At 50.0% G+C, this 26,745-nt stretch overlaps 1 protein-coding gene across 5 annotated transcripts in view; it reads right to left on the bottom strand.

Moving 5' to 3' along the window:
• The window catches only part of AGAP1 (ArfGAP with GTPase domain, ankyrin repeat and PH domain 1), a 572,049-nt gene that overhangs the window by 44,437 nt on the left and 500,867 nt on the right, over positions 1 to 26,745 (bottom strand). For all 5 annotated transcript variants that reach the window (XM_070368540.1, XM_070368539.1, XM_070368537.1 and 2 more), the window contains 2 exons: positions 24,411 to 24,501; positions 21,306 to 21,528 (listed from right to left, as the gene is read on the bottom strand). In XM_070368540.1, the coding sequence (XP_070224641.1) occupies positions 21,306 to 21,528; positions 24,411 to 24,501 (314 nt within the window). The remainder of the gene's footprint in view (positions 1 to 21,305; positions 21,529 to 24,410; positions 24,502 to 26,745) is intronic.

The raw sequence follows: 26,745 nt of genomic DNA, 5'->3' as shown, positions 1-26,745 counted from the left end.
ATTTCAAATCTAGCCCCACTGGCAGCATCCTATGGCTCGTTGTGTTGTTCACATATCTGTTCTCACAGTCAGAGGCTCCTCTCGGAGCCAGGGACATGATGGACCATATCGGAGTCTCAGGAGGAGGGAGTCTCAGGCTATTTCTAGTACCTGGAAGCCCCGGCAGGTTCCCTATTTACCTGAAAGTCTTTGGAAACCTAAGTCTAGGGCTTCCCCGATTGCTCAGTTGGTAAAGAATCCGCCTGTACTGCAGGAGACCCCGGTTCGATTTCTGGGTTGGGAAGATCTGCTGGAGAAGGGATCGGCCACCCACTCCAGTATTCTTGGGCTTCTCTTCTGGCTCAGCTGGTAAAGAGTCCGCCTGCAGTGCAGGAGACCCTGGTTTGATCCCTGGGTCGGGAAGATCCCCTGGAAAGACAAAGGCTACCCACTCTAGTATTCTGGCCTGGAGAATTCCATGGGCTGCATAGTCCATGGGGTTGCAAAGAGTCGGACACGACTGAGCAGTTTTCACTTTGGAAACTAAGGACAAGAGATGGCCCAGATTCCGCGACCCTCATCCCAGGCCGGAATACTGTTCCCCCTGACAACTGTGGCAGGAGACCCATGGTGGTTTCGGGGGCCCCACTGATGTGGCCTTTTCTTGTTCTATGTTTTCTCTAGTTTTCTTAATAAACTTAATAAAGCCCCCCTGGGGCAGGGGAGGGCAGTACTAAGCCTTTTTTCCCCCCAACAGCTTTATTGAGGTGTAATTTATATACAATTCACCTATTTAAGTTTATATACATTTCAACAATTCCTAGTACATTTACTGAGCTGTGCAGCCATCCCCACAATTCACCGTGAGAACATTTTTATCACCGAGGAAAGCCCCCCGACGTCCATCTGTGCTCAGCTCCCACTTCCACACCCAGGCCATCACTAATCTGCTTTCCTTCCCTACGTGCACACGTGTGCGTGCTCGGTCACGTCAGTCATGTCCTAGTCTATCGCAACCCCGTGGACTATAGCCCATCAGGCTCCTCTGTCTACTAGATTTCCCAGACAAGAATACTGGGGCGGGTTGCCATTTCCTTCTCCAGAGGATATTCCTGACCCAGGGATTGAACCTGTGTCTCCTGCATTGCAGGTGAATTCTTTACCACCGACCAACCAGGGAAGCTGCTTCTCTCTTGCTGGATTTGCCTTTTCTGCCTGGCTCCTTTCACGGAGGACTCCAGCCCTAAAACCATTCCACTGACGACTATATGAAAACAGGACTTGCAAATTAAAAAGAAACACATCTGAGGGAGGGCTTTGCATTGAACAAATATTTGGCCTACTGTTCAACCAATTCAAAGAATTTTTCATACCATTTCCACGTTTGTTTTGCTTCAGAAATACCTACTATATTTAGGTGCTAGGGTTTATGTAGACTGTGAGTGAGTCTAAATGGACTCTTCTGACGTTTAAAAGGAACTTGAAACTGCTGGGTTTAAAATCTGAAAAGTAAGAACAGCCTACGCCATGCTGGATAAAACCTGATCGCTAACTTCCCAGAGTACAGGATGTGGATTAACCCTCAGTATCTTTAGATATCAACTGATGATGAAGTTGCCCACTCTGAAGAGACTGTTAGGATAATTAACCCGAGGATCGGAGAAGTCTCTTTATATGGTGTCTTTATCTACACTTAGTCTAACTCACACCAAAGACATGTCGAAACCTTTTGTAGTGGATCATAAATGGGGGAAAAGAGGAGATTCGAAGACGGGGCTCCTCAGTGGAGTTTAGCTCAGCGTCTGATGGACACTGATGTTAGGAGAAATGACCCGTGCTGACACGCGGCTCAGACAGGTCAAGAACCTGCAGTTTCTTTCTACCAGGTCAGGCTGCTCGCTCTCACAGTCAGGTGGTGTGCAAACTCCAGTCTGGAAAGGACTAATGTATTACCAAGGACATCGGGACAAACCTCTAATGAAAACTTCTTTAATGAGAAGGAGGGTTGGCTACTCTAAAGGACTGTCTGGAAGGCAAAAATCACGGGCTCTTTGTTCCTGGGAAGCCCACAGCCCTCAACCTCCTGCTCTCGTCAACGGTGGCCCCAAGTGGCTTCTGGAGGCTGGTGGTTCTGATTTGCTTGGCAATGAGCCTGCACACACCACCCCCCCACCCCAGCCAGTCCTGGCTCTTGGACCAGGTCAGAGTTTGAGGAAAGGGCTAGAGGATAGGATGGCGCTGATGGTTCTCCGGGGCAGGCTGGCCTGGGGAGGAAGGCTCCGCCAGGCAGGAGAGCTGAGGCCAGATAACTTCAAGCCCAGGCAGTGGCCTTGACATACAAGGTCTCATTTTAGTCTGAGACGCAAACTATACTCAGGCCTGGGGACAGGAGATTCATGTCTGAAGATCCAGCTGCAGGGTCCAGGGAACCAGTCCAGGTCCGTGGGCTGAGGGAGAACCCCAGGCCTTGGGAAGATGATCAAGGTATAAGACATTTTGCCAAAACAGGGATGAGGCGGAAATCCAGGGGGATCTGGGCACAGCAAGGGGATAACGTGTGTACCGTTTACCGACCAGGGAGCACTGGGGGTGCTTTACACACTTTTGGAGCTCAAGACTTCACAGAAGGCTGAGCACCGAAGAATTGACGCTTTCAAACTGCAATGCTGGAGAAGTCTCTTGAGAGCCCCTTGAATAGCAAGGAGATTAGTCAGTCCTAAAGGAAATCAACCCTGAATATTTGTTGGAAGGACTGATGCTGAAGCTCCAATACTTTGGCCACCTGATGCAAAGAGCAGACTCACTGGAAAAGACCCTGATGCTGGGAAAGATTGAGGGCAGGAGGAGAAGGGGACGACAGAGGATGAGATGGTTGGATGGCATCACCGACTCAATGCACATGAGCTTGAGCAAACTCTGGGAGATGGTGAAGGACAGGGAAGCCTGGTGTGCTGTAGTCCATGAGGCTGCAAAAAGTTGGACGTGACCGAGCAACTGAACAACAAAGGTATGGAACCAACCTAAGTGCCCACTGATGAAGGAACATAGAAGATGTTATAGACACACACACACAGGGGACTACTACTTAGCCATAAAAAGATGAAATCTTGCCATTTGCAACACATGAATGGACCTTGAGGGTATTACGTTAAGTGAAATAAGCAAGATTGAGAAAGACAAATACCATATGGTTTTACTCATAAGCAGAGCATGAAAAAAAAAAAAGAACAAATCAAACCAAACGTGGTGATGGTTATGAAGGGAGGATGGAGGAGAAGGTGGAACGGGTAGAGGGATCTAGCTTTACAGTGACTGATAGAAACTTTCAGTGGTGAGCACATTACAGTGTATACAGAATTCAAAATATAATGCTGGATAAATTAGGGGTTTGGGATTAGCAAATACACACTAATAGATATAAAATAGGTAAAAAACAAAGATCTATGATGTACCGTGTAGCACAGGGATCTACAGTGAATATCATGTAAAAAGCCTATAATGGAAAAGGATATGAAAAAAATTTATATACATGAAAAAGTGAAAGTGTTAATTGCTCAGTCATGTCCAACTCTTTGGGACCCCACGGACTGTAGCCCACCAGGCTCCTTTGCCCATGGAACTCTCCAGGCAAGAATACCAGAGTGGGTCACCATTCCCTTCTCCAGGGGATCTTCCCGGCCCAGGGATCGAACCTGTGTCTCTTATGTCTCCTGTCTTGGCACGCAGGTTCTTTACCACTAGCGCCACCTGGGAAGCCCAATGTTATAAGCCAATGTTACCTGAACTGTAAAAAAAGATGCCCTTACAGAGACTGTTTATACTTAATGGAAGGTTTTCCCAACTTTTTACTCTTACAGCAGTGTTAGCAGGGGGAGTGAGGGGTTGAGGGCGCATTTCCACAAAGGATGACTATTTTCAGAAACATAACTATCTTTTTTCCCTATCAGATGTCGCCCATTGATTTGCAGCTATATAATTATTCGATTTCAGGAAGAGCCACTCCATATTACAGGAACATACAGGGCACACCCTTCTCTTTGCCAGACCATCTAGGCAGAGACTGATGGCTGACCCTGAAAGTCCAGTGACTGGGACTTGGATCGCAGTGCAAAATACCCCAGGGATGGTCACTGCTCTTCAGCTTCTGTGATCACACATGAAAATCACTTGTGACTCCTGAGTATCACCTCATAGGTACCGAACATGAAAGTTACAAGGGATGCAGAAGACGTCTACGAGATGAGTCTGCTTCCCCAGAATCAAGGAAGAAATATCATTTCATTCTGTTCTGCAGTCGTGCCACTCACTCGGCGACAGAATGGATCCCATAGGAACATACGGTATTTTATACTACATCATAGGAAAATAACTGCATTGTCTTTCCAGAAACATTGTTCCTGTTTGTCCCAAAGGGGCTGGCTCAGTACCAGTATTCCTGCAGATACTGATGACGTTCTCTGATCACTCACTTGATTAAAGGACACTGTAGTCAATGCGATGTGTGTGCAGGATCGTTTTCACACGAGCTTGTTGAACCTGACTCCACAGTACGTGACCTTGGAGAACATTTTCACCCTTTAAATGCTTCGTGATTTTTTTCCTTCAAAAAACAATAGATGACATTTACCTAGAATTCAGGCTTTTCTTTAGAAGCTGAGGTATTTGTCATGGTGCTACATATCCTGCTCATTTAATCCTCAAAATCATGATACAAGACAGGCACTATAACTGTACCCATGATGCTGACGGGGTGACTGAGGTCAAACACACAGAGGTCAAACAGCCCAGGATACACGGCAAGTCAGTGGCAAACTGAGATTTGACCCTGGTCAGTTGAACGTGAGCCTAACTTGAACCTCAGCTTCAGAACCAGAACCCTCTGGACATAGACCAAGCTTGACCCATGCATCTGACATGTACCATGCTTCTAGGTCTTATCACTAAAAAATTAAAAACAGCCATTGATAAGAAATTATATTTAAGATATTTCTTTGAAACAATGAAGTATGCACAAAAAAAACACCATTGGCAGAAGCAGAATCCTTTTCAAGTGATTTTTTGAGCAATAGATGTCAGCCACAAAAACAGTACATATGCTATTTATATAAATACCTTGGCCACCTGATGCAAACAGTTGACTTATTGGAAAAGACCCTGATGCTGGGAAAGCCTGAAGGCAAAAGCAGAAGAGGGTGGCAGAGGATGAAATGGCTGGATGGCATCACCGATTCAATGGACAAGAACCTGGGCAAATTCTGGGAGATGGTGAGGGACAGGGAGGCCTGTGCTGCAGTCCGTGGGGACGCAAAGAGTCGGTCACGACTTTGTGACTGAACAACAACAAAGTCTTGTCCTGATAGAGAGAAAATCCATGAACACTGTTTAACAGAGATCAGCTGGAAGGGTACGAGGCCACTTCCTGGGGTGACAGAAATGTAACCACAGGAAAGTGGGTGACACATGTGTATGTGATTGTCAGAACTGCTGGAACTCCTGGCTCCCTCAGATGCGTGCAAGGCACTGTGTCCACAATATGCATGCGTGCTCAGTCACGTCTGACTCTTTGCAACCCCATGAACTGCAGCCCACCAGGCTCCTCTGTCCATGGGATTTTCCAGGCAAGAATACAAGAGTGGTTTGCCATTTCCTCCTCCAGGGAATCTTCCCGACCCAGGGATGGAACCCACATCTCCCACATTGCAGGCAGACTCTTTACTGCTGAGCCACCCGGGAAGCCCAGGCAGAATATAGCTTGATACAAATATTTAAAAATTACCCTTCCCCACCTCACTAAATAATCCAGTAATTGCAAGATTTCAGGATGTATCGCAAGGATCTCACAAGGACGCTTTGAGTGAATTTTTTGGTTTACGTTTGGACTAAGAATGAGGTATTCAAGGGACTGGCAGGAGCCTTGCACATTCAGGGTGGCCTGTGAGCCAAAGCCTCCTGCAGTCTGGGCTTTAGTAAATGGATCTGCAGAGTGAGTGGGCTTTGCTGAGCTTGGGGAGGGAGGAGGCCTTGTGATGATAAGGGGGAGAGACAGTGGACAGGAGGAGTCAGGCCAGGGGAGCAGGGTTTTGCAGGCAGCACGGCCAAGGAGCCATGCTGGGAGCACGGTCCTCAAGGTCATGGGCGGTGCTGATGACATCAATAGACACATGATGATGGGGACCTTCCAGGCCACGAGATCAACCACTCCATCGAATCTCGGCAGAAGCGCCCCAGGGAGAAGCCACGGAGACCCGCAGGCTCGTCTTCAGCGGCGAAAGGGGTGCCCCAGCCGAAGAGGTGTTTGATGGGCAGCACTAGGGTTTGGGAAGGCCATGTCAGAGCTGGTGTCTGGAACATCGGTCCTGGGTCCCTCATTAAACCACAGCCCGGGTAGCCATCGCAGGACTTGGGCTCAGCGTGAGACCATTGTCCAAAGAGCCCCTTTTGAAAAGCGCCAGGAGACGGGCTGTTGTAGCAGCAACCGGACTCCACCCCCCACCTCGGGAAGCACGTTTGCGCTGTAAATACACGCATTCTCTGTGCTCCGGGCCCCATGGGGCCCCGCTGGATAATCACCCAAGTGTCCACAGGCTGGCCAAACACCAGAGCTGTTCTGCAGAGAGCCCGAAGGAGTGTTAGCAATGGGACAGCAAAGGTTTCCAGGCTGCCTGTGAACACATGGGTCAGGGGACCGCCTTTGATGGTGGCTTCACGGCCAGATGAAACCCAGCCATGGTGCTGGAAGCGTGTTTCAGAAATCAAGCGCGACAGGCAGGTGCAGAGGACCCAGCGGGCGCAACAACGGGGTGAGCGGTGCAGAGCCAGCCGTGGGCTCCTAACTCAAAGTCGGCAGCCGCATTCCCTGCCCTTGAATAAGTAATTCAGCCTCCCCGGCCCCATGATTTCCAAACCAGGTGGGCAAACGTGAGGAACAGAGTCCTCTTCAACCTTGGGCTGAGACCAGTGAGTTCTTAGGAAGCTGTGATGAAGTCAGAAGGCTCGCTCCCGTCTCAGCTTCTGGTCTCCCCACTTCCTGCCTCCACCTGCGTCTCTCCCCACCTCCCCTCACTCTGCCCTCGGCCATTGCTTCCTGCATCCCGATCTCTGCTTGCAGTGAAGGCTGAGCTGGGATGAAGGCGACTGGCTTTATCTGGCCTCCTGGGGTTTGAGGGCAGGGGACCGGTCAGGGTCTGGAGGCACCTTGGTTGGGCTGAAGAGCTGCATGTGAGCATTTACAGAAGAGGGCAGGCGAGGCCTGGAGGTCAGGCCCCAGGCCAGCAAAGCAGCAGCACAGCTGCCCAGTGGCCGCAGATCACACGCCCTGGTGTCTGGGGCGTGGTGGGCAGGGGGGCGGGGCGGAGAGCTTGGGGATCGTGCTGGCAGCCCCCCAGCCAGCAGCCACTTCATGGGCAGGGGCCACACTTCCACGGCTGAGGCTGCCCTTTCCGGGCCACTTGGCTGGGGGCTTCCCTGATGGCTCAGTTGGTAAAGGATCCGTCTGCAATGTGGGAGACCTGGGTTTGATCCCTGGGTTGGGAAGATCCCCTGGAGAAGAGAAAGGCTACCCACTCCAGTATTCTGGCCTGGAGAATTCTATGGACTGTACAGTCCATGGGGTCGCAAAGAGTCGGACACAACTGAGTACTTTCACTTTCACTTAGCAGCTGGCTGGAGCATGCCTGCCTCCCTGAAGAGTCCAAGGAGAAAGGCAGGAGCTAGTCCTGTGTGACCCGCAGACCTCCAGACCCTCAGCTCTCAGCAAAGGTGGCTCATTGACAACAGGCTGCGGGTTAAGGAGGGGGGAAGACATGTCTGGGGTGAGGCTCGGCCTTCACCTTGTCCCATAACAAGCCTGTCCACCCGCTCCATCCACATCGGGGGCCTCTGGGCCTCCCTGGAGCTCGGCCAATGACCTGGGCGCTGCCTCCCGGTCCTGCTGCTGCTCTGCCGTGCTGGGTGCTGCTGGTTGGGTGGGAGGGCCCCGCTGGCCCCCTGGTCCCACCCGCCGAGGTCTCCACCCTGACTGGGGTGTGGGGACACCGGGTCCGAGAACGCTCTGGATAAAGAGGGGGACCAAGGCACGCCGAGAAATGGGCTGGAAGAATGCAGAGGGCGCCAGGCTGGCCCCGCTCTCAGCTTCTGCCCTCTCTGCAGCCTGAGATGAGCCTCTGTGGGTGGCCCAGGGCATCTTCCCACCTGACCTGTGCAAGCGCCTCAGGAAGCAGGCACGGCTGCTTCAGGTTTACAGATGACAAGACTGAGGCCTGGGCATGCTCTGCTAACTTATTCCCAGGGGCAGAGTGAGGACCAGAACCCAGCGAGGGCTGTTCCCATAGCTACCACCTTTGTCTTCTCCGGAGAGTTGCTGTCTAAGCCTCCTGCAACAGACGCATGAGAGATTTCGCCAAGGAAGTAACCCGCTGTCAGGGAGAAAACCTCCCACTCCCAGGTTACAAGTCTACACGAGATTGGTATTTCTAATAAGCACCCCTAAGTGCCCCTGATTTCTTCTCTTTTCTCATACAAAGTGCTCAAAGGACCACCCCCCCGCCAGCCCTCCCCCAGAGCAGACACGCAGTCCCAGCCTCAGGCAGCCCATACCCCTGACAAAGGCTGACCAGCGATTCCTCCCCTCGAGGAGGCAGGCAGGTGCGACCAGCATGCATCTGGGGAAAGCAGAACTCAACGCCTCGGGATGGACGTGCAGGAGACTGACCGGTCATCCCTCGGTGCGTGCTAAGCCTGAACAAGAAACTAAAAATGCTGCCCGTCACGCTTTCCAGCCACCAGTCTCCACCGTGCTCAGGGGGCATCGTGGTCCTCAAGTGTCGGAAAGAAGACCACGTGCTACATGGCAGGGGGTGGGCATGGGCGAGGGTGAGGCCCCTGCCCCAAGCTGCCCGCTGGGTGTTGGCAGGAGGTGAGGGGGCAGGCGCAGACACGCTGCCATCTGGTCATCCTGTGTCCTGCTGAGCCCCGAGGGCAGCTGTACTGTGTCTCGCGGCTGTCTGGTGCCACAGACCCCTAACAGCCCAGCGGCAAAGCACGGAGGCTCAGAGTGTGGGTTCTGGAGCTGGGCTCCTGGGAACAGACTCCCTGTCACCAAGTACCTGCTGTGTGACCTCCAGGGGGTTCTGGGAAACATTAAGTATCAGGACGCTGTGCGACAGCTCAGGGGCTGTGCTCAGGGTTGTCAGGATGTAGGAGGGCTGGCAAGGCAGGACGGCGTTGGGTGGGGGACGGCGTGGGGGGGCCAGCCCGCTCGCCCGGGTGCTGTCAGAAGTGGGCAGGCATGTGAGAGCTGGTACACTCGGTCTTCACAATGCTGACGGGCCACGTGGATCCACCCTGGAGGTTATGCTTTGCAGGAAGGACGGCGAACAACAGCCTTCTCAGTCTCCCAAGGACTGGCTCACCACCACCCCCAGCCTTTGGGGCTCAGCTCACCTCTGGCCTCGATGGCTTCTGGGTGCTGGGTGTCAAGGGCCAAGGTCACCTTGCTTTGGCCACAGGCTCTTCAGTTGCGAAGGTCTCTCATGAGCTGCGTGACCACGTGAGAGGCAGTGGTCTGGTTCGGGAGGGTTCCCCTTGATGGTACTCGTAGGGCTTATTTCAGGACCTTCGATTCTATACCGTTGATCTATATGTCTATTCTTATGGCAGCATCACGATCTTGGATTATTATAATTTTGTAGTAAGTTTTGAAATTAGGATATATGGTCCCTCCAACTTTGTAATTCCTTTACAAAATTGTTTTGTCTATCTGAAGGTCTCGTGAGTTTCCATTTAATGTATGGCATCAGTTTGTCCATTCCTGCAAAAAAAGGCGCTTGCACTTCTGAAAGAGACTGTTGACTCTGGACGTTATTCTGGGGAGTCCTGCTACCATAGCAGTATTAGGTCTTTGATGCCACGAACACGGACGTCTTGTCAGTTATTGGTTCTTGTTGTTCGGTCACTGTGCCATGTCCGACTCTGTGACCCCACAGACTGCAGCCCACCAGGCTTCCCTGTCCTTCACTATCTTCCGGAGTCTGCTCAAACTCATGTCCATTGAGTCGGTGGTGCTATCTAACAATCTCATCTGCTGTCGCCCCCTTCTCCTTTTGCCTTCAGTCTTTCCTAACATCAAGGTCTTTTCAAATGGGTCAGGTCTTCGCATCAGGTGGCCCACGTATTGGAGCTTCAGCATCAGTACTTCCAATGAATATTCAGGGTTCATTTCCTTTAGGATCGACTGGTTTGATCTCCTTGCAGTCCAAGGGACTCTCCAGAGTCTTCTCCACCACCACAATTTGAAAGCACCGATTCTTCAGTGCTTATCCTTCTTTGTGGTCCAACTCTCACATCCATACATGATGCTGGAAAACCCATAGCTTTGACTATACGGACTTTTGTTGGCAAAGTTGATGCCACTGCTTTTTAATATCCTATCTAGGTTTGTCGTCGCTCTCCTTCCAGGGAGTGAGTGTCTGTAGTTTCACAGCTGCGGTCACTGTCCACAATGATTTTGGGGCCCAAGAAAAAAATCTGTCATTGATGTTATTGTTTACTCACTAAGTTGTGTCTGACTCTTTGTCACCCCATGGGCTGTAGCCTGCCAGGCTCCTCTGTCCATGGGATTTCCCAGGCAAGAACACTGGAGTGAGAGGCCGTTTCCTTCTCCAGGGGTCTTCCTGACCCAGGGATGGAACCTGAGGCTTCTGCATTGGCAGGCAGATTCTTTACCACCGAGCCACCACGGAAGCCACAAAATCTGTCACTGTTTCCACTCTTACCCCTTCTATTTGTCGAAGTGATGAAACCAGATGCCATGATCCTAGCTTTTTGAATTTGAGCTTCAGACCAGCTTTTTCACTCTCCTCCTTCACACTCATCAAGAGGCTCTTTAGTTCCTCTTCACTTTCTGCCATTAGAGTGATATCATCTGCATGTCTGAGGTTGTTGATATTTCTCTCAGCAACCTTGATTCCAGCTTGTGCTTCTTCCAGTCGGGCATTTCCCATGAAGTACTTGCATATAATTTAAATAAGCAGGGTGACAATAGACAGCCTTGTTGTCCTCCTTCCTAATTTTGAACCGGCCAGTCGTTAGTCTTCTTTAATTTCTCTCAAAGATGAGTTTTGTAGCTTTCAGTATATAGGTTACATTTACTCTTCAGTATATTATTCTTTTTGATGCTTTTGTAAATGGAATGGTACCCTTAATTTTTATTTTGGATTGTCCATTTCTTGTGTATAGAGCTACAACTGAATTTTGTGTATTGCTGAGGTCCTTTATTAGCCCTAACAGTTCATTGTGAATTCCTTTAGATTTTCTATATACAAGACGATGTCATCTGCAAATAGAGACAGTTTTACTCCTTCCTTTCTAATCTGAATGCCTTTGGTTTCTCTTCCTTGCCTAATTCCCTGGCTTGGACTTACAGTACAAAGTTGACGAGGAGTAGAGACAGCGGACTTGTCTTGCTCCTGATCTAAGGGTGGAAGCTTCCAGTACTTTGCCATCAAGTTTGATGTTAGCTGTGGGTTTTTCATACATGTCCTTTATCAGGTTGAGGAAGCTTCTTTTTATTCCCACTTGGCTGAGCGTTTGTATCACGAAGGGGCACTGAATCCTGTCAAATGTATTTTGTGCACCTCTTGAGATGACTGTGCATCACGAAGGGGCACTGAATCCTGTCAAATGTATTTTGTGCACCTCTTGAGATGACTATGCAGTATTTGTCCTTTGGTCTATTGATGTGCTGTATTATTACACTGCCTCACTTTTGACTGAACCAACCTTGCATTCCTGGGGAAACTGCCATTTGCTCATAGTATATAATCCTTTTGTACGAGGGCAGACATAGAGATATAGCAGCTTTGGGATGGCATACTGGATATGCCAGGCCCAATTAGAGTCTGGTAAAGAAAGAAGACTGGTAACCTGGGTCTTCAGAAATGAGGAATAAAGTCCAGGGACTTGGCCTAAGACTGGGAGAGAGACCCCACACAGGCTGTGGGCATTTGTTTATACTGCCTGGTGGAGACCAGTGCTTCTCAAATTTTAATGTCCACAGGAATCACCCAGAGAGCTAAAACTCATCACTGGGCCCCGCCACGGGGACACACTTGGAATGGGGCCCAGGAATGCGCACTGCTGACGCTGCAGTAAACCACTCTGCGGATACAAAGCAAAATCAACACGGACCACGCCCTCTACATCAGCAGACCCTCCCCAGCACCTGAGCGGGCAAGGGGCACCTGCCTCTCTCCCCAGCAGCACGCAGGACCCAGGCACAAAGCGACTGGGGTTTCCAGACAAAAGAGCCCAGGAAACTTCCTAAATACGATTCTCCTTTAGCATTAAATCGCATGATTAAGTGGGTGGATTAATGACTAGTTCATCTTAAAAATGAGAAAATGCTTGGTTTTTAAAAAAATCACAATCATAGAAGATGCTGCCTGTGGAACCGGAACTATCCTCTGGTCCAGCTCCACATTTCATCATGCGGATAATAAAAAATATGGTTGTGAGGCTTTTGGGAAAACAAGCTGAATGTTTTCAACAGACACTGTTGGGTCAGGGATTCAGGCAGGAGAAGGATGTGGTTATGGGAAAATCTGAACCTTTTGACTACACTGGCTCGTGCATCTGTTTAGGTATCAGCACTATTTTTTAAAAAAATTTTAATTCAGCACCGTTTTCCACAGAAGCTCTAAGGATTAGCACTGACATCAGAAAATTAAGACTTCAGAATCGTGACTGAGTAACTTAAAAATCAGGTCTGCCATATGAATGCAAACTGAAATGAATGATGCTTTATTATCCTCAAGTTACCATGAGTGAGGCTACGAGATTTTATAAGTGGAAAAATATTACAGTTACATTATTATACATAATAAATTTACAGTAATACTATCTAAATGCAGACACAGGCTGGTAGGAGTATGAGCCGGGGCCAAGGGGAGGAGAGGGAATGGATACGTGTGCACACAGTGGGACCTCTGGATGCCACACTGGCCGGTGGATGTGGCCACGTGATGCTGAGCAGGAAAAGGCCAGGAGCAGCTGGAGGACCAGGGCGGGTGTCAGAAGTTAGGTCCTGAGTCCAAATGACCTGTCCCTGAGTCCTGGGTGACCCGAGATAAATGGCTCCAGGACCCTAACTTCATAGTCTCTCCACCTGGGAAAGGGTGGTGGTGGGGTCATCCAATGTTGCAAGAAGGCTCTGTGCTCAGAAAAAGTGCCCCATACCCTGTAAGCTGGGCTTCCCAGGTGGCGCTAGTGGTAAAGAACCCACCTGTGAATGCAGGAGACACAAGAGACACAGGTTCAACCCCTGGGCTGGGAAGATGCCCTGGAGGAGGGCAAGGCAACCCACTCCAGTATTCTTTCCTGGAGAATCCCATGGACAGAGGAGCCTGGTGGACTATGGTCCATGGGGTCACAAAGAGTCAGATGGGTCTGAGGCAACTTAGCAACGCACACGGTGAGCTCTGGGCCAGGCTTACTTGCTTCGGCCTCTTGCTCATTATGAGGAAGAAGAAAGCAGAGCCTCGCTCAGAAGAAAGAAGTTTCTGCTGCAAAATGATCCAAACATCACTGAGAGGAAGGACCCTCTGGAAAATTCTCTGCTGTGGAGGAATCAAAACACAGGCATTTGTTTTAGAGTATTTCTAGGCACCGGCTTAGAATGTCTCTCATGATACGTAACTCAAGCCTAATGGTTCATCTCCACATCACATTGCTCCATCTACGACCACAAATGGACGTGGGCTCAGAAGTGGTCAGGGCCCCTACAAGAAACGCATGCGAGCAGACGACTGCATTTTCAGCTTTACCAGTGACAGTAAAAATCCTTAAACATAAAAAAGTTCCTTGATTGTCTCCATGGCTGCATTTCAGAAAGCAAATGAGAGCGATTCTCAATCCAAGACGGCTCCCCGGCCGCAAAGCTGGCTCCCCCACATTTGGTTTCCTGCAGGATCAAATAAAAGATGGGTTTGCGTGCGGCAGGCAGACGGGATAAACCAGCAGCACTATCCCGTCCACCTGCTTCAAAGGCAGGTGACGGCAGAGTTACGCTGCAAAACGTGGATCCCGCTTTACTTAACCTAATGGAGAACCTTGTTAGATCCGCCTTTCTTATAATTAGGGCCGGTCTATCCCAAGAGCTTAATCAGAGAATGCTGCCAATGCGTAGATTCCCTCCACACTCCCTGCCTGCAGTTTACCGGAGGGACGGCTCTGTCTGTTGTCAACTGTAATCTTCAGGTATTATTTTTGAGGCAGTGTTAATGCACTTCTTGTTTGTACATTTCCCTGGACGGCTCAATACTTACAGCGGAGTATTTCTGATCTGGGTGCAGAGCTCAGGGAAACCCTAGCTTATTTAGCAACGTGCTAATGAGGACCGTCCAGTCAAGGAGAGTCTCTGAGTTACAGCTCTGGGGTCTGATTCCAAGCCGCCCTGCTCCGAGAAGTCACTAAAATATCTGAAGTCAAAGACTAGGTCCCCCGAGCAGCTGCTGGGTTTGCAGAGCCACGGACGTGTAAACTTCACAGGCAGTAAATATCACTCCTGTGTGGGGTACGGCGTGCCTGCAAACCCAAAGCTCCTCAAGGCCGGCCAGTTGTCCCTACATGCTCAGGACGCTGTCCCCGCCTGGACCTGAGGCTGGGAGGGCTGGCCCCCTGCTCTGGAGGCTGGGGCCAGGGCATGCCCGCTGACAGGCATGCCGTGATGACAGGAATGCACCCGGAGTTGCAATTAGTGGCCCTGTCGTTTTCGGGGGCTCCTGCCAATTAATTAAGCCTGTCAAACAGAAAAACCACAGCGCTCACATGATAATTTATATTGGAAGAGACGAGCCTGCCGGAGCACAGCAACTCCCTCCGCAAACAGAATTCTTCCCTCCGAGCGCGGAAACGCATAAGAGAAAATAAATAAAATAAAACAACAACAGGAAAGGGCGGGTGGGGTGGCGTGGGGGTTGGTCCTGCAAGGGGAAGAAGAAAAGTGAGGCTGTCCGTGGGATAATTGTTAACTCTGATCGCCAGAGTCGAAGACGGGGCTGATTAAAACTCCCGAGGAGCCCCCAGCTCTCTGAACCCTCTGCGTCCGTCTGGGATGACAGAATCAGAGGAGTTTATTCATACCATTAAGCCCCAGAGAACTTAATTGAAAGAAGAGCACAGCCCGGACCTTGACAAGCGGGAGGTCACAGTAATTGCTGCCGGACATATTTAACATTAAGATAATCAGGCCATTAATTACCCTTTGGATCATTAAATCAGCCAGTTGCAAAATGAAATTTCTGCCTCTATTACTCACTTGAGAGACCACAGGGGTGGCCTTTAATTTATCAGTGAGCTTGAGATACAAAGGCTGGGCTGGGGGGAGGGCAGGCGGGGAGGGGGGATAGGGTGCCCCCCCACCCCCCCACACTCGGCGGCTCTGGCGGCAGAGGCAGGGCATCAATCCGCCATGCTCGGTGATCGTGGCAAATTAACTAGGTGAGATAATCTCCGCTTCCAAAGGCAGAGGCTGGGGGTATGTAAATAGATGAGGGCAGACAGGGAGATCAGAGTCTGCACACCACTTAGCAGGATAATAAAGGAAATCATCCTTGATTATCAGTGCTAATTTGGACACTGCCGGTAGCTTGTTATGCGTGTTCTGAGTAGCATTTAATTAATTCAATTGCTTGTTAATGAGGGAAGTGACATGTGGGGAGCAGATGTCACCCAACTGCAGATGGGTTCTGGTCATCATGGCAAAGTCCTTTTTTTATCCCCCCCCCATGTTTCTCCCCCTGCCCATTTTTCTTTTCCCTTTTTTTTTAAGGAAAGAAAATAGGAAAAGGTGTCAAGCATAGAGGAACACTCAAAAGAGACAAAACACCGACCTCAGCGGGGCCAAGAGCTGTGGAAAAATAATAAGATGAGACAATCCTGGGGCCGCGTGGGTCCGCACGTTCCCTGAGGCCGCATTTGGATCAGTGCATCTTTATGCCAGAAATTTGAGCCTGAGATTACGATATTGTGATCTTAACGATCAAACCTAACGAGACAGAGACGTGGCCAAGTGGGGCTGCTTTTAATATCTCGGAGGGAGCGGTGGGGATCCAATTATTTTCAGTTTGGATACATTTCCCCTTTATCAATATCTCCATGTGCATAAATAAGATGAAAGTGGCGTTCGGAAATCAAAAGGACACGGAACTCGGATCACCGGGTGGACCCGCTCAGCCTGCGAGCGTGCGGTCCGTCAGTCTCTCCCACGCAGATTCCTGACGTCCGGCCCCACGGCCTCCTCCCAGACTGACAGCGTTTTAGAGGTTAAAGACAAGAGGGGCGCCCAGGGGCCCAGGGGAACTGACACATGACGGAACCCAGAGAAAGGATGCTTGGAGAGGGAAGGGAACGCACACCCATCAGCAAGCTGGGGTCCCTTCCGAGTGGGATCAAAGAGACGGTGGATGATTTCAGCTGGGCTCAGAGCTTTTCCCAAGGGCTCTTTCATGGAATTGAAAACGCAAGCTCTCCACTTCCAGGTTCCTTTGATTTCCTAGACCAAATCGGCAGGCCCCCAAAGCGCCTTGTAAACAGGCTACCTGCCGTGAAATGCAAATAGCAACTGGTCCCTGCACACCCTCCCGGGCTTTGGCCAAAGCCCGCCACCTGGAGATACAAAGATGGGAGATGAAGAGAGAGCCGCTCAGCCCAGCAGAGTTCAGCTGCTGCCAAGAGGAATGCGGCTGCGGAGGGCTCTGATCGGTCCTGGTAGGACATTCTTTTCCCTGCAAGTCAATCGAAAAAGCTTCGAAGTGCAAGGGGGATGGGATTGAAAAGAAGGACCTGCCTTAAGTGATGCAGACTGGCCCCCCGAGAACACCAGCGCGTGGCTGAGCGTGCCAGGATGCGCACAGAGGCTTGTGGAGACGGCTTCATCGTATCCTGGGCGTTTTGCTCACGAACCCACAAGGGTTCCAAGGCTCCAAGGCTGCAAGACCCCCTGACATGTGTATTCCAAGCGAGCCAGTTTTCTGTCTCACTCACTCACTCCAGAAAGACGCACACGACTGTTTTAATGTCTTTACCTCCGAATCGTGTCCTGACACGGGTACTGGAGCCCTGCCTGGTTTCTCCAGACCCTGTGGGCGTCCACACACTCAGGCACTGACCGGCCTGCAGACAGCAGGCCGCCCCTCTGTAAGCCCCCGACGCTAGTTCTGTTCCCACCTCGCCTCTCCCTCTGCAGCTCCATTTACAATCAATATTTTAAGTGTGTGCTTAAATGGTATCAATAGCAATTAGAGGGGAATTCTGATTCCACCCCAGATGTAGTTAATTGTTACCACATCGATCTCTAACTGGCTCCTTTCTCCAAATTAAACCTCCATCACAGAGTGGGATGAAGGGCCCCCTCTCCCCTCCCACGACAATAAATTTAATATCGAATGCACCGGGGGAAAAAAAATGGCAGTTGTTGCAGAATCCATCCAAAAAAAGATTTTTTTTTTCTTCCTGGGAGTAATTAAAAGATGCTTTTCTTGACTAATGATCCCCTGGTTTAGGAATGGGAAGTCAATACGGCTTTGCCGCCGTCAGCTTCGATTGATCTCTGTGCTGTTCAAGTTTGAACGGCAGTTCTCGGGGCAGCTGAGAATCGCTAGAACCAATTATGAGCCGTCCGAAGCTGCCCTAATCAGGGTGCAGGGGACAGACGGCTGGTCAGAGGACCCTGCTTCCCTGTGTCCTGTGTCCCCTGCAGGTCTGGGCGACACCGTGCAAGGTGGTTTCAGGTTTTTTTTTTGGAGAAGAATCTGCTGGGTTCTATTCCCCATGGTCTTGAGTGTGTGTGTGTGTAAGGATCTGCCGGGTTCTACTTCCCCATGGTCCTCAGCCTGTGTGTGTGTGTGAAGGATCTGCCGTGTTCTACTTCCCCATGGTCTTGAGTGTGTGTGTGTGTGTAAGGATCTGCCGGGTTCTACTTCCCCATGGTCCTCAGCCTGTTTGTGTGTTTGAAGGATCAGCTGTGTTCTACTCCCCCATGCTCCTGAGCGTGTGTGTGTGTGCGTGCATGCGTGTGTGCTGGGGGAGGAACAGCACATTTCTAATTATATGCCACTGTCAGAATGAATCTTCTGAACAAGACAGAATGGACGGAGCTTCTCGGGAAAACAGCTGGGCCCCTTTTCAAAGAATTAGACTGGATATATTGCACTTGGCTTTTCCTCAGATGGAGATAAAAATTTATTAAAATATTTCTTTTTAGTATTACCTTAGGGCCACATTAGCGAGCCCTCCAGCTGTTTGTGCTAGCGAGCACCGCCAGTGGAGACAGCGAGATGGGGCGGGTAGGGGGGTGTATCTCTCCTGGTCTTGGGGAAGCAGGGACCAGGCCAGGCATCACTTCTTACATCGTAGGTGGAATTCCATGCGGACATTCCAGGGCAAACGTTTTAGTTTTCTGTCTGTTTGAAGATACTGCAGGAGGTAGTGGAGGAGGTAGGGGTCTGGGTTTTCATGATGCAATTATGTTGAGTTGTTTCTGAGTGTATCTGAGGCTCTCCCTCTGTTCTACCAGGACCACCGCCTTCAGACTGGTCTCCTCACCTGTCTCCATCTCTTCCTATGACCCTGCTGGCTGCCTCTGATCCTCCCGGGAACAGGTGGGACATCCACGAAAACTTAAACAGCCCCAAGAGCCCACCCTCTGCCCACCCCCAGTGAAAGTGAAACCTGCTCAGTCATGTCCTACTCTTTGCGACCCCATGGACTATACAGTCCATGGAATTCTCCAGGCCAGAATACTGGAGTGGGTAGCCGTTCCCTTCTCCAGGGGAATCTTCCCAAAATAGGGATCGAACCCAGGTGTCCTGCCTTGCAGGTGGATTCTTTACCAGCTGAGCCACCAGGGAAGCCCAAGAATACTGGACTGGATAGCCTATCCCTTCTCCAGGGGAATCTGCCCAACCCAGGGATCGAACCCAGGTCTCCTGCCTTGCAGGTGGATCCTTTACCAGCTGAGCCACCAGGGAAGCCCACCCACCCTGAGTCACTGTTGAAGCACCACCCCTGGCTCACGAGGTCTTTGCTCCGCCATGGCCTTGCCCTTTCCCATCCCTCACTGTCCCCACGGCTCCACCTCCCCAGGGGCTCCCCAGGCTGCCTTTGGCGTTCCTATCTTTGCCTAAGCCTCCACCACACACTCCCCACACTCCTAAGCCTGGAGAACCACCCCATGGTTCCAAGGCCAGCTCAGAAGACATTTCTCCTGAACTTCCCTGAGACCACAGACCCCTTCCATCTCTGAATGCCACTGGGTCCTGGCATCCTTGGCCAGCTCTGAGCACACACACCCATCACTGCAGACCTAAGGTCATCACTTGGCGACCACTTCTGTTCTATGAGAAGGCACTCGATGAATATTTGCTGAGTTTAATTAAAACCACAACTCCCTGGGAGAATTACCAAAGGCACAGTCAATTCTCAAACATGTTTTATCTTCTTAAGAGTTGAACAGAATTTAGAAACTCCAAAGTTACGTTGGGCAAGACCACATAACCATACCATCCTCACCATAGGAAGTTCATGACAATGACTTCACCTGTGGGAAAGGAAGACTCAAATGTCTGTAATCTGTAAAGATACAATATGTACAATCCTGCACAGAAGGGGAAGTCATACACTCAGGAACTTAATTAAAATACTCAAGACAGAATAATAAAATACTCTTACATACAGTCTTCACTTATGAAGACAAAACTATTACAAAATATTTCCCAGTTAAAAACTTAACTGACATCTTTGTTTCTAATCATTCTAAACAGTTTCTAGTTATGACAGATGGAAAAACAAACTCTTCTAATTCATGGTATTAAAAATAGTACATATGCTCCTTTTACATACAAACAGTAAGATGTATAAAATTAATCTTTTCTCAACTTACTTCAACGTTTTCTGCATTCACACATTAAGCTCAATCCAATTTTCAATCATTTTTCTTTTTCAGATCTAACTACCCTCTAGTACATGTATGAAAAAATACATGTATGGGAAACTACATACATGTATGAAAAAAATACATATTAAAACACGAACTAATCTTTGAAGAATGCCCCTAGTGGATGAACCAGTAGATTTCCATATTAGCGTTGTATCAAAATTTAAAACTGTAAAAGTGTATCATGTCTTCAGTTTGTAGGACCGTTGCCCACATGGCATACTACACAACGTAACTTACGGAAGAGCTCATAGCGCCGAGCTGAGAGGTTTTAAGCAGAGACGCCACACACCTTTCAGTTCCCCACCCCCTTTCCACAGAGCATCTAATACGAAGGGTAGGGTTAATGAACCGGCTTCATTCTCGCAAGTGAACCGAAGGGGGCACCCCAAATTCATTTTCCAGTGTTGGTGAAGCCCACCGCCCTGCCACACCATTATTGCTTATTGATAGAAACCGACTTCTTACCCCTCGCGTGGGGCCCACCCATAGACGGACGCCCAGGTTTCCTTGTCTGATCCCCGGCAAAACACATCAGCGCTGGTGCTGGGAGGCCCAGCCACCCCCGTCACCGCGCACACTCCTGAGACGCGACGGCTGCGCCCGCCCACCACGCCTCTGCTTCAGACGCCGGAACAGCCTCGGAGACGCGACGGTCCACCCCGCCTCCGCGAAAGAGGCTTTCTCAGAAGACGGGCCATTTTACCACCTCTTAGGTACATTAAATATGCATGTGTACTCAAAAACGGCTTATAATTGCTGCAAATGAAAAATGAGAAACAGAATGGGCTCAAAATAAATGCGTTTTTTACACTGGGTAACAATTAACACTAATGAGGAGCCACCACACGTTACGGACTCCGTACTTGGTTGATTAAATGTGTTAGGAATACAGTTTAGAAAATAAAATATGTTTGGTTACTATCAACTCACTTAGTGGGAGGTCAGAGGGGAGTGGAGCCAATGGAATAGATGCTTATCAAAGACATAAGAATAACAAAATCAAAAGAATCCCAAATTCCATAATTAGTGTTAACAGCACAGCTTATGCCTATTAGAAATGTATTAATTAAAGTGATATATTCATCAGGTTAGAAGCTTAATACGTCTCTGAGAGAGGGAGAGGGATCCCCTAAGTGTAAAAACAAACATGAAAAATTAAGGAGTTGGAATTATCCACGTCCGTGGAAAACCAACTTTAAACACAGACATTTCCGGCTGGTTATTGGCCTTCCCACCGGTGGCCAGGGTGGTTCTCGCGGTGGCTGTCGCTAAGGTCACTCCCGGTTTTGTTGAGCAGAAGGCTGAGTGAGTGCCCGCCTCCCCGCACCCCTACCTTGTGGAGTCCAGCGAGGGCTTCGTCCGCCCCTGGGTGCTCTCTTCCCAGACGCTGTTGGCCAGCTCGTTCCCGATGGACGACATCACTTTGATGAGCTCAATGGGCCAGTCGTCGAGGTCCAGAGACCGGACTCGAGAGAGGTGGGTGCCGAGGTTCCGGTGGATCCCTGAGCACTCGATACACATGAGGGCTCCCAAGTTCAGACTGGCCCAGTTGGGATCTGCGGGCGGAGGAAGGGGACGCCAGATGCAACCGGACTGCCGTCACTCACTCCCAAGGCCCTTGGATCTCAGGAGCGAAACTGCTAGCCAGACTTCCCCGTCCAGCAGTCCCTCCTTGGAGTCAGGGCCTTAAACATGCTGCCTTGGACACCACCTGGAACTGTCTTAGGCATCTCAGGAGGTCTGACGTGATGGCGGCAACTTTGAGACACCTAAGGCTTTGGCCAAGGCCTCAGAATTCCCCACACAATGAACAATTGAAAGCATGGGTTTGGAGAGAAAACACGCACGTTTGGGCACTTCTGCAGACTCCCTGGTGGCTCAGACAGCAAAGAATCTGCCTACAGTGCAGGAGACCCAGGTTCGATCCCTGGGTCGGGAAGATCCCCTGGAGAAGGAAACGGCAACCCACTCCAGTATATCTTGTCTGGGAAATCCCATGGACAGAGGCGCTTCGTGGGCTACAGTCCAAGGGTCGCAGAGAGTCAGACACGACTGAGCGACCAACACACACAGTGGGCAGACCCCTTGAGCAAGCAGACACACAGGGAAAGGAAAGGAGGTGTGACTGGGTGTCTCTTGTGGATGGCTGCTGATGCAGGGAAGGAGAAGGGAAGAGAGGGACAGCTGGTCATTCCCAAAGCTGCAGTGTCCCCGGTAATTGCCTGCATCCGGGGCACATCAGCATTCTTAGTGGCATGGTGGGTGTGCTTGCAAACTTCAAAGATGAAAGAGGGGCTCACCACAATGAGAACGTCTGACTCTCAGGGATCTTACTGAGGGGCAACCACCCAAGCAGTTCCCATTTCTCCATCCTTCACTGCTGGCAAGATGGTTAGGTTCCTGCATGACTCGCAGAGCGAATCGGAACAGGCTTTGGGCTTGGACACCGAACCACGGACATCACGTGGGTCCAGGGAACAGCCCTGGGGCGCCTGGTGTGGAACTGGCTGGCCTGGTCAGGAGACTGAGGACCCAGGCCCAGGGCCGGCCTCATGCTAGAGTCTCCAGCTGACTTCCAAAGATGGGGCTGACCTTGACAGTCAATGGCTTTCACCACTGACAGAAGCAAATAAGGCTTAAATCATCCAGGAATAATCAATACCTTACTCCAGGTAGACTTGAAGAGTCACCAAAAAAAAAAAACCAGGTAACTGACATCATATTTATCTGGAATCATTCTATAAATGGCAAATGACCCGGGAGGGACTTTAGGCTAATTCAACAGAAATCAGCCAGCCATTTATTTAATATTTAACATAGGAAGGCAGGAAGGGGGTGGGGACCATGTGGTGGTGGGGTGGGGGGGACACACAAGAAGAGGGGTCTGTGACCTCAGAGGTGGTCTTGGTGGGGCAAAAAGAAACAAATGCCTGCAGAAATAATAATAATGATAACACACAGAAAACCAAATGGCCTTGCCACCGTGTCATTGCTCGTGGCCCTGACCTCAGTCCCTCAGCCTTTCCCTTGTCTTCCGAGAAAACAAAGCAGGTTGACCTAAGAGCTTAGGGTTAAATCCTGCTCCGTGACTGGCTCTTTGGTGACCTGGGCTGTCTAACTCGATCCTTCAGACTGTTCCTGTCCCTCTAGGAGTGGGACCCACTGTAGCACCAACTATTACAGTCACGAGAATTGAGAGAGACAGTGTCTGGCAGGATTGGACACAGACCTGAGAGATAACGTGTTTAAGAAGTGGAAGCTTAGGATCGCTTTTCTCTCCACACTTGTCAAATGTGGCCTCACTCTAAACCAACTGGCCCCAGAGCCTCCCCTGAACCAGTCTCCCCTTCTCACTCCCCGTCCCCAGCCTGGGCACTCACCCGCCTGGCCCACTCCCAGAAAACTCTCTTGCCCTCCAATCGGCCACACACTGTGAAGCCCGTGAGCCACAGAATATTCCCTTTAAAGGGGTCTTCCAGATGGTGGGTGGAAACCATCATGGACATGTCTCCTAATGGAGGTTCTGAGAATAATCAGATTTTGTGCTTTTAAAGATCTCTGATAAAAACACACTTCATGTGATGACTTCTCTTCTTCTAACTTCATGGCATGATGCAGCTTGAAAGTAAAAGTTAAAAATTCAAACAAAAGAAGACGCTTTAAAAAAGTCCCTCCAGGAGTGTGCAGAAGAGACCTCTTCTGTCTCCTGGAGGCCACAGACTTGGCCTCAGCATCCTGCTCTTAGCTGCCCCGCTGGCTGGGGTGGTCTCTCTCCCAGGCAGGCTCTCCCCTTCTCTTTGATGTGTGACAGTCCCGAGTTCTTCCTGTAAAGTCACCCAAATCCTACCTGAGCAGCAGCTGCCCTCTCCCTGAACACCAGAGCCGCTCGGCCGTGCACCCTGCTGTCTCCCTGGCTCCCAGCGACTCCCTCCCCACCCTCTCCGGCCCGGCCCACCTTCTGCACCAAGTCTGCTCAGTGTGTGCCCTGGGCGCTGGGTGCGGCGCAGCATGTGGGCAGCTGGCTGAAGCCCAGCACCGGTGGTGTGATTGTGGCTCATGGGGTTGCCAAGAGGCATAAGCAGGACTCATGAGAAGCCAGAATGGAAATGATTACGAAGAAGCGTTCACACAGGGACAACTGAGTCACTTTGCTATATGGCAGAAATTAACACAACACTGTAAATCAACTACATTTCATCTAATTAAAAAAGAGAGAGAGAGAGAGAGAAATACTTATGGTGCCATCAGAGAGGCTTCCGTGCGCAGGGCACTGTGTTAAAGTCCAAACAAAAGCACTTCAAGGCCTTCCGCACCATTACATCATGCACTGCACCTTCCACAGCAGATGACAGACGTGGGCTGCGGCAGCATGGGCTGCGGCCGCCCACCCCACCTCCCTCTGTCCAGGGCGGAGCCTCCCGCCCTTGTGCGTACTCACTCTGGGTCTCGCAGTCCACGCAGTGGGAGTTCCCGCGGATGTTCCGTATCGACTGCAAGGCCATGGCCTCACTCTGGCTGGTCAGCCGGGACTGGGCACAGAGGGAGACAGATAAATGGAAGATATGAGGACCCTGAGATAAGTGTACATGACTGCGAAATAGCACCCGGGAGTCACCGATGGATCGTGAGCAAGCACACAAGTTTTGGGTTCAAAACGGGTCTCCTCTCCAGATGCCTTTGGGTTTCCCAGGCGGTGCCAGCGGGAAAGAGCCTGCCTGCCAACGCAGGAGATGTAAGAGACGCGGGGGTTTGATCCCTGGGTCGGGAAGATCCCCTGGAGGAGGAAGTGGCAACCCACTGCAGGATTCCTGCCTGGGAGATTCACGGACAGAGGAGCCTGGTGGGCTACAGTCCACGGGGCTGCAGCGTCGGATGCAATGGAGCAGCTGAGCCCAGCACACTAAATGTCTCTGGGATGGAGCCCAGCTGATGAAAAATCCATCAGGAGCACGTGGTAAGATGCGACAGATGAGAGGCTCGGTGCCCAAGACACGTCTGGTGGTTCCTCGTCAGGCGACCACGCCCCCATTACACTCTGCGCCTTGGGGACTCACTTCCCATTTCCCGTTCGGCCAGTTGTCGCACCAGCAAGGCCACCGTGCAGTGGGGGGTGGGGGTGGGGCGGAGGGGACTGTGCAAGTGGCTGGGGGCATTTATGCTTCAACACATCCTTCATCGTCTTTTCTGAGAAAGTCACAAAGTACAAAGGGGGAAAGGACAACATAAAATGATAAACTATCATCGTTAGGTTTTATTAATATTTTGATACCTATTCTAAGCTTTTTTTGAAAAAAGCACATGTATAGAGATAGAAGTGCTTTATTTTTTATTTTTTTTAGAAGTGCTTTAAAAAAAAAAACCAGCACAGCATATGTTACTTTGGAATCTGTCTAATGTCATAGCGTCATCTCTCAGTGGCATCATGTAACCTCTGGCATCATTTTAATTCATTTATTTATTGATGTAGTGAATATCCAGAAGTTTTATTTTTTATATTCTAAAATTTGATTTCGGAAGGTAGCTATTACCTATGTTACTGATTTTCAGTCTTTCGGCACCAAGACTTCTTAGAGCAAGTGTCATAATAACTCTGGCATCATTTTAAATGACTGCATGATATTCCACTTATGATGACTTACTTATGAAGCTTTCTTTGATGGAAATTTAGGCTGTTTCCTGCTCTCCTCTACTATGAAGAGTGCTGTGAGGGATATGTTTACTGATAAAACTTTACATGAATTCATGATCATTTACTAAGGATGAATTTTTCAAAATAGAGGTGGCCAGTAAAAGGATGTACCTTTGAAGGACTTTAAGGCTCATGATGGATACATTTAATACAACGGTCAAAGCCAAATAAATTCCAGAGGACACTTGGAATAAACTTGATGTTTGTATAAAAATTATTCATAAATTGAAGCATCGTTATGTCAAATCGTTTGCTGTTAAATAATTGATAGCTGACCACTCAATCACAAACGACAATTTATTAACTGCCACCATTAGGGTAGCATAATACATCATTAGGGTTTTATTCCATGCCCAAATATTCAAAGTGTGTAGAACAATTTCTGTTGGCATCTGGAGTGAGTGTGTATGTGTGTGTGTGTATGAGTGTGTGACTGTCTCTGTCTACCTTTATAATCTCTTGGATTGCCACCAACTGATTATCCAAGGGCAGCTAGAATACGTCATAGCCCATTCTTTTCCCCTCCAGCTGTTCCTTGTGGATATTATTTCCATGCTGTACACCTGCACGCCTGGTCAGCAAATGCCCAAGGTGAATGGGTACAAGTCTGCCTTTGTGCCCAGCGAGTCCTCCTTCTAGGAGTGGTGCCTGACTGAGAGGGCACACGTCCAGGGAGAGGGAAAGGGCAGCATCCTGAGGCTGGTGTTTGCATCAGGCCCGAAGGTGATGCTGGCCGTGTCCACAGAGCAGGGAGCTGGGAGGAGAGTGGCAGGGCTGTGAAACAGAAGAGGCCAGCGCTGTGCTCCACCTTCCTGAGTCTGATCCTCTGGCATGGATTCAGGGTCCGACTCGAGATACCGTGATTTTATGCAAAATCTGGAGACGCGTTTTGTCTGTTCAGCCAATTCCTGTTCTGAAACCGGCTTCCTGAGCTTTGTGGGTGATGCGTGTCTTTGGTCCCCGTCAACAGGAGACCCGGAAGCATCCTGAGTTTGCTTCAGAAGCCACATCTGCGGCCGCGACTTAAGTAAAGCCAAGGTGCTCAGAAATGAAAGGCCCTGGCTCTCCCCACTGTGGGTATAAA

This window comes from Bos mutus, chromosome 3 (assembly GCF_027580195.1).
Source record: "Bos mutus isolate GX-2022 chromosome 3, NWIPB_WYAK_1.1, whole genome shotgun sequence".
In the NCBI taxonomy this organism is placed as follows: Eukaryota; Metazoa; Chordata; class Mammalia; order Artiodactyla; family Bovidae; genus Bos; species Bos mutus.
This window is presented reverse-complemented; position numbering and strand designations above follow the sequence as displayed.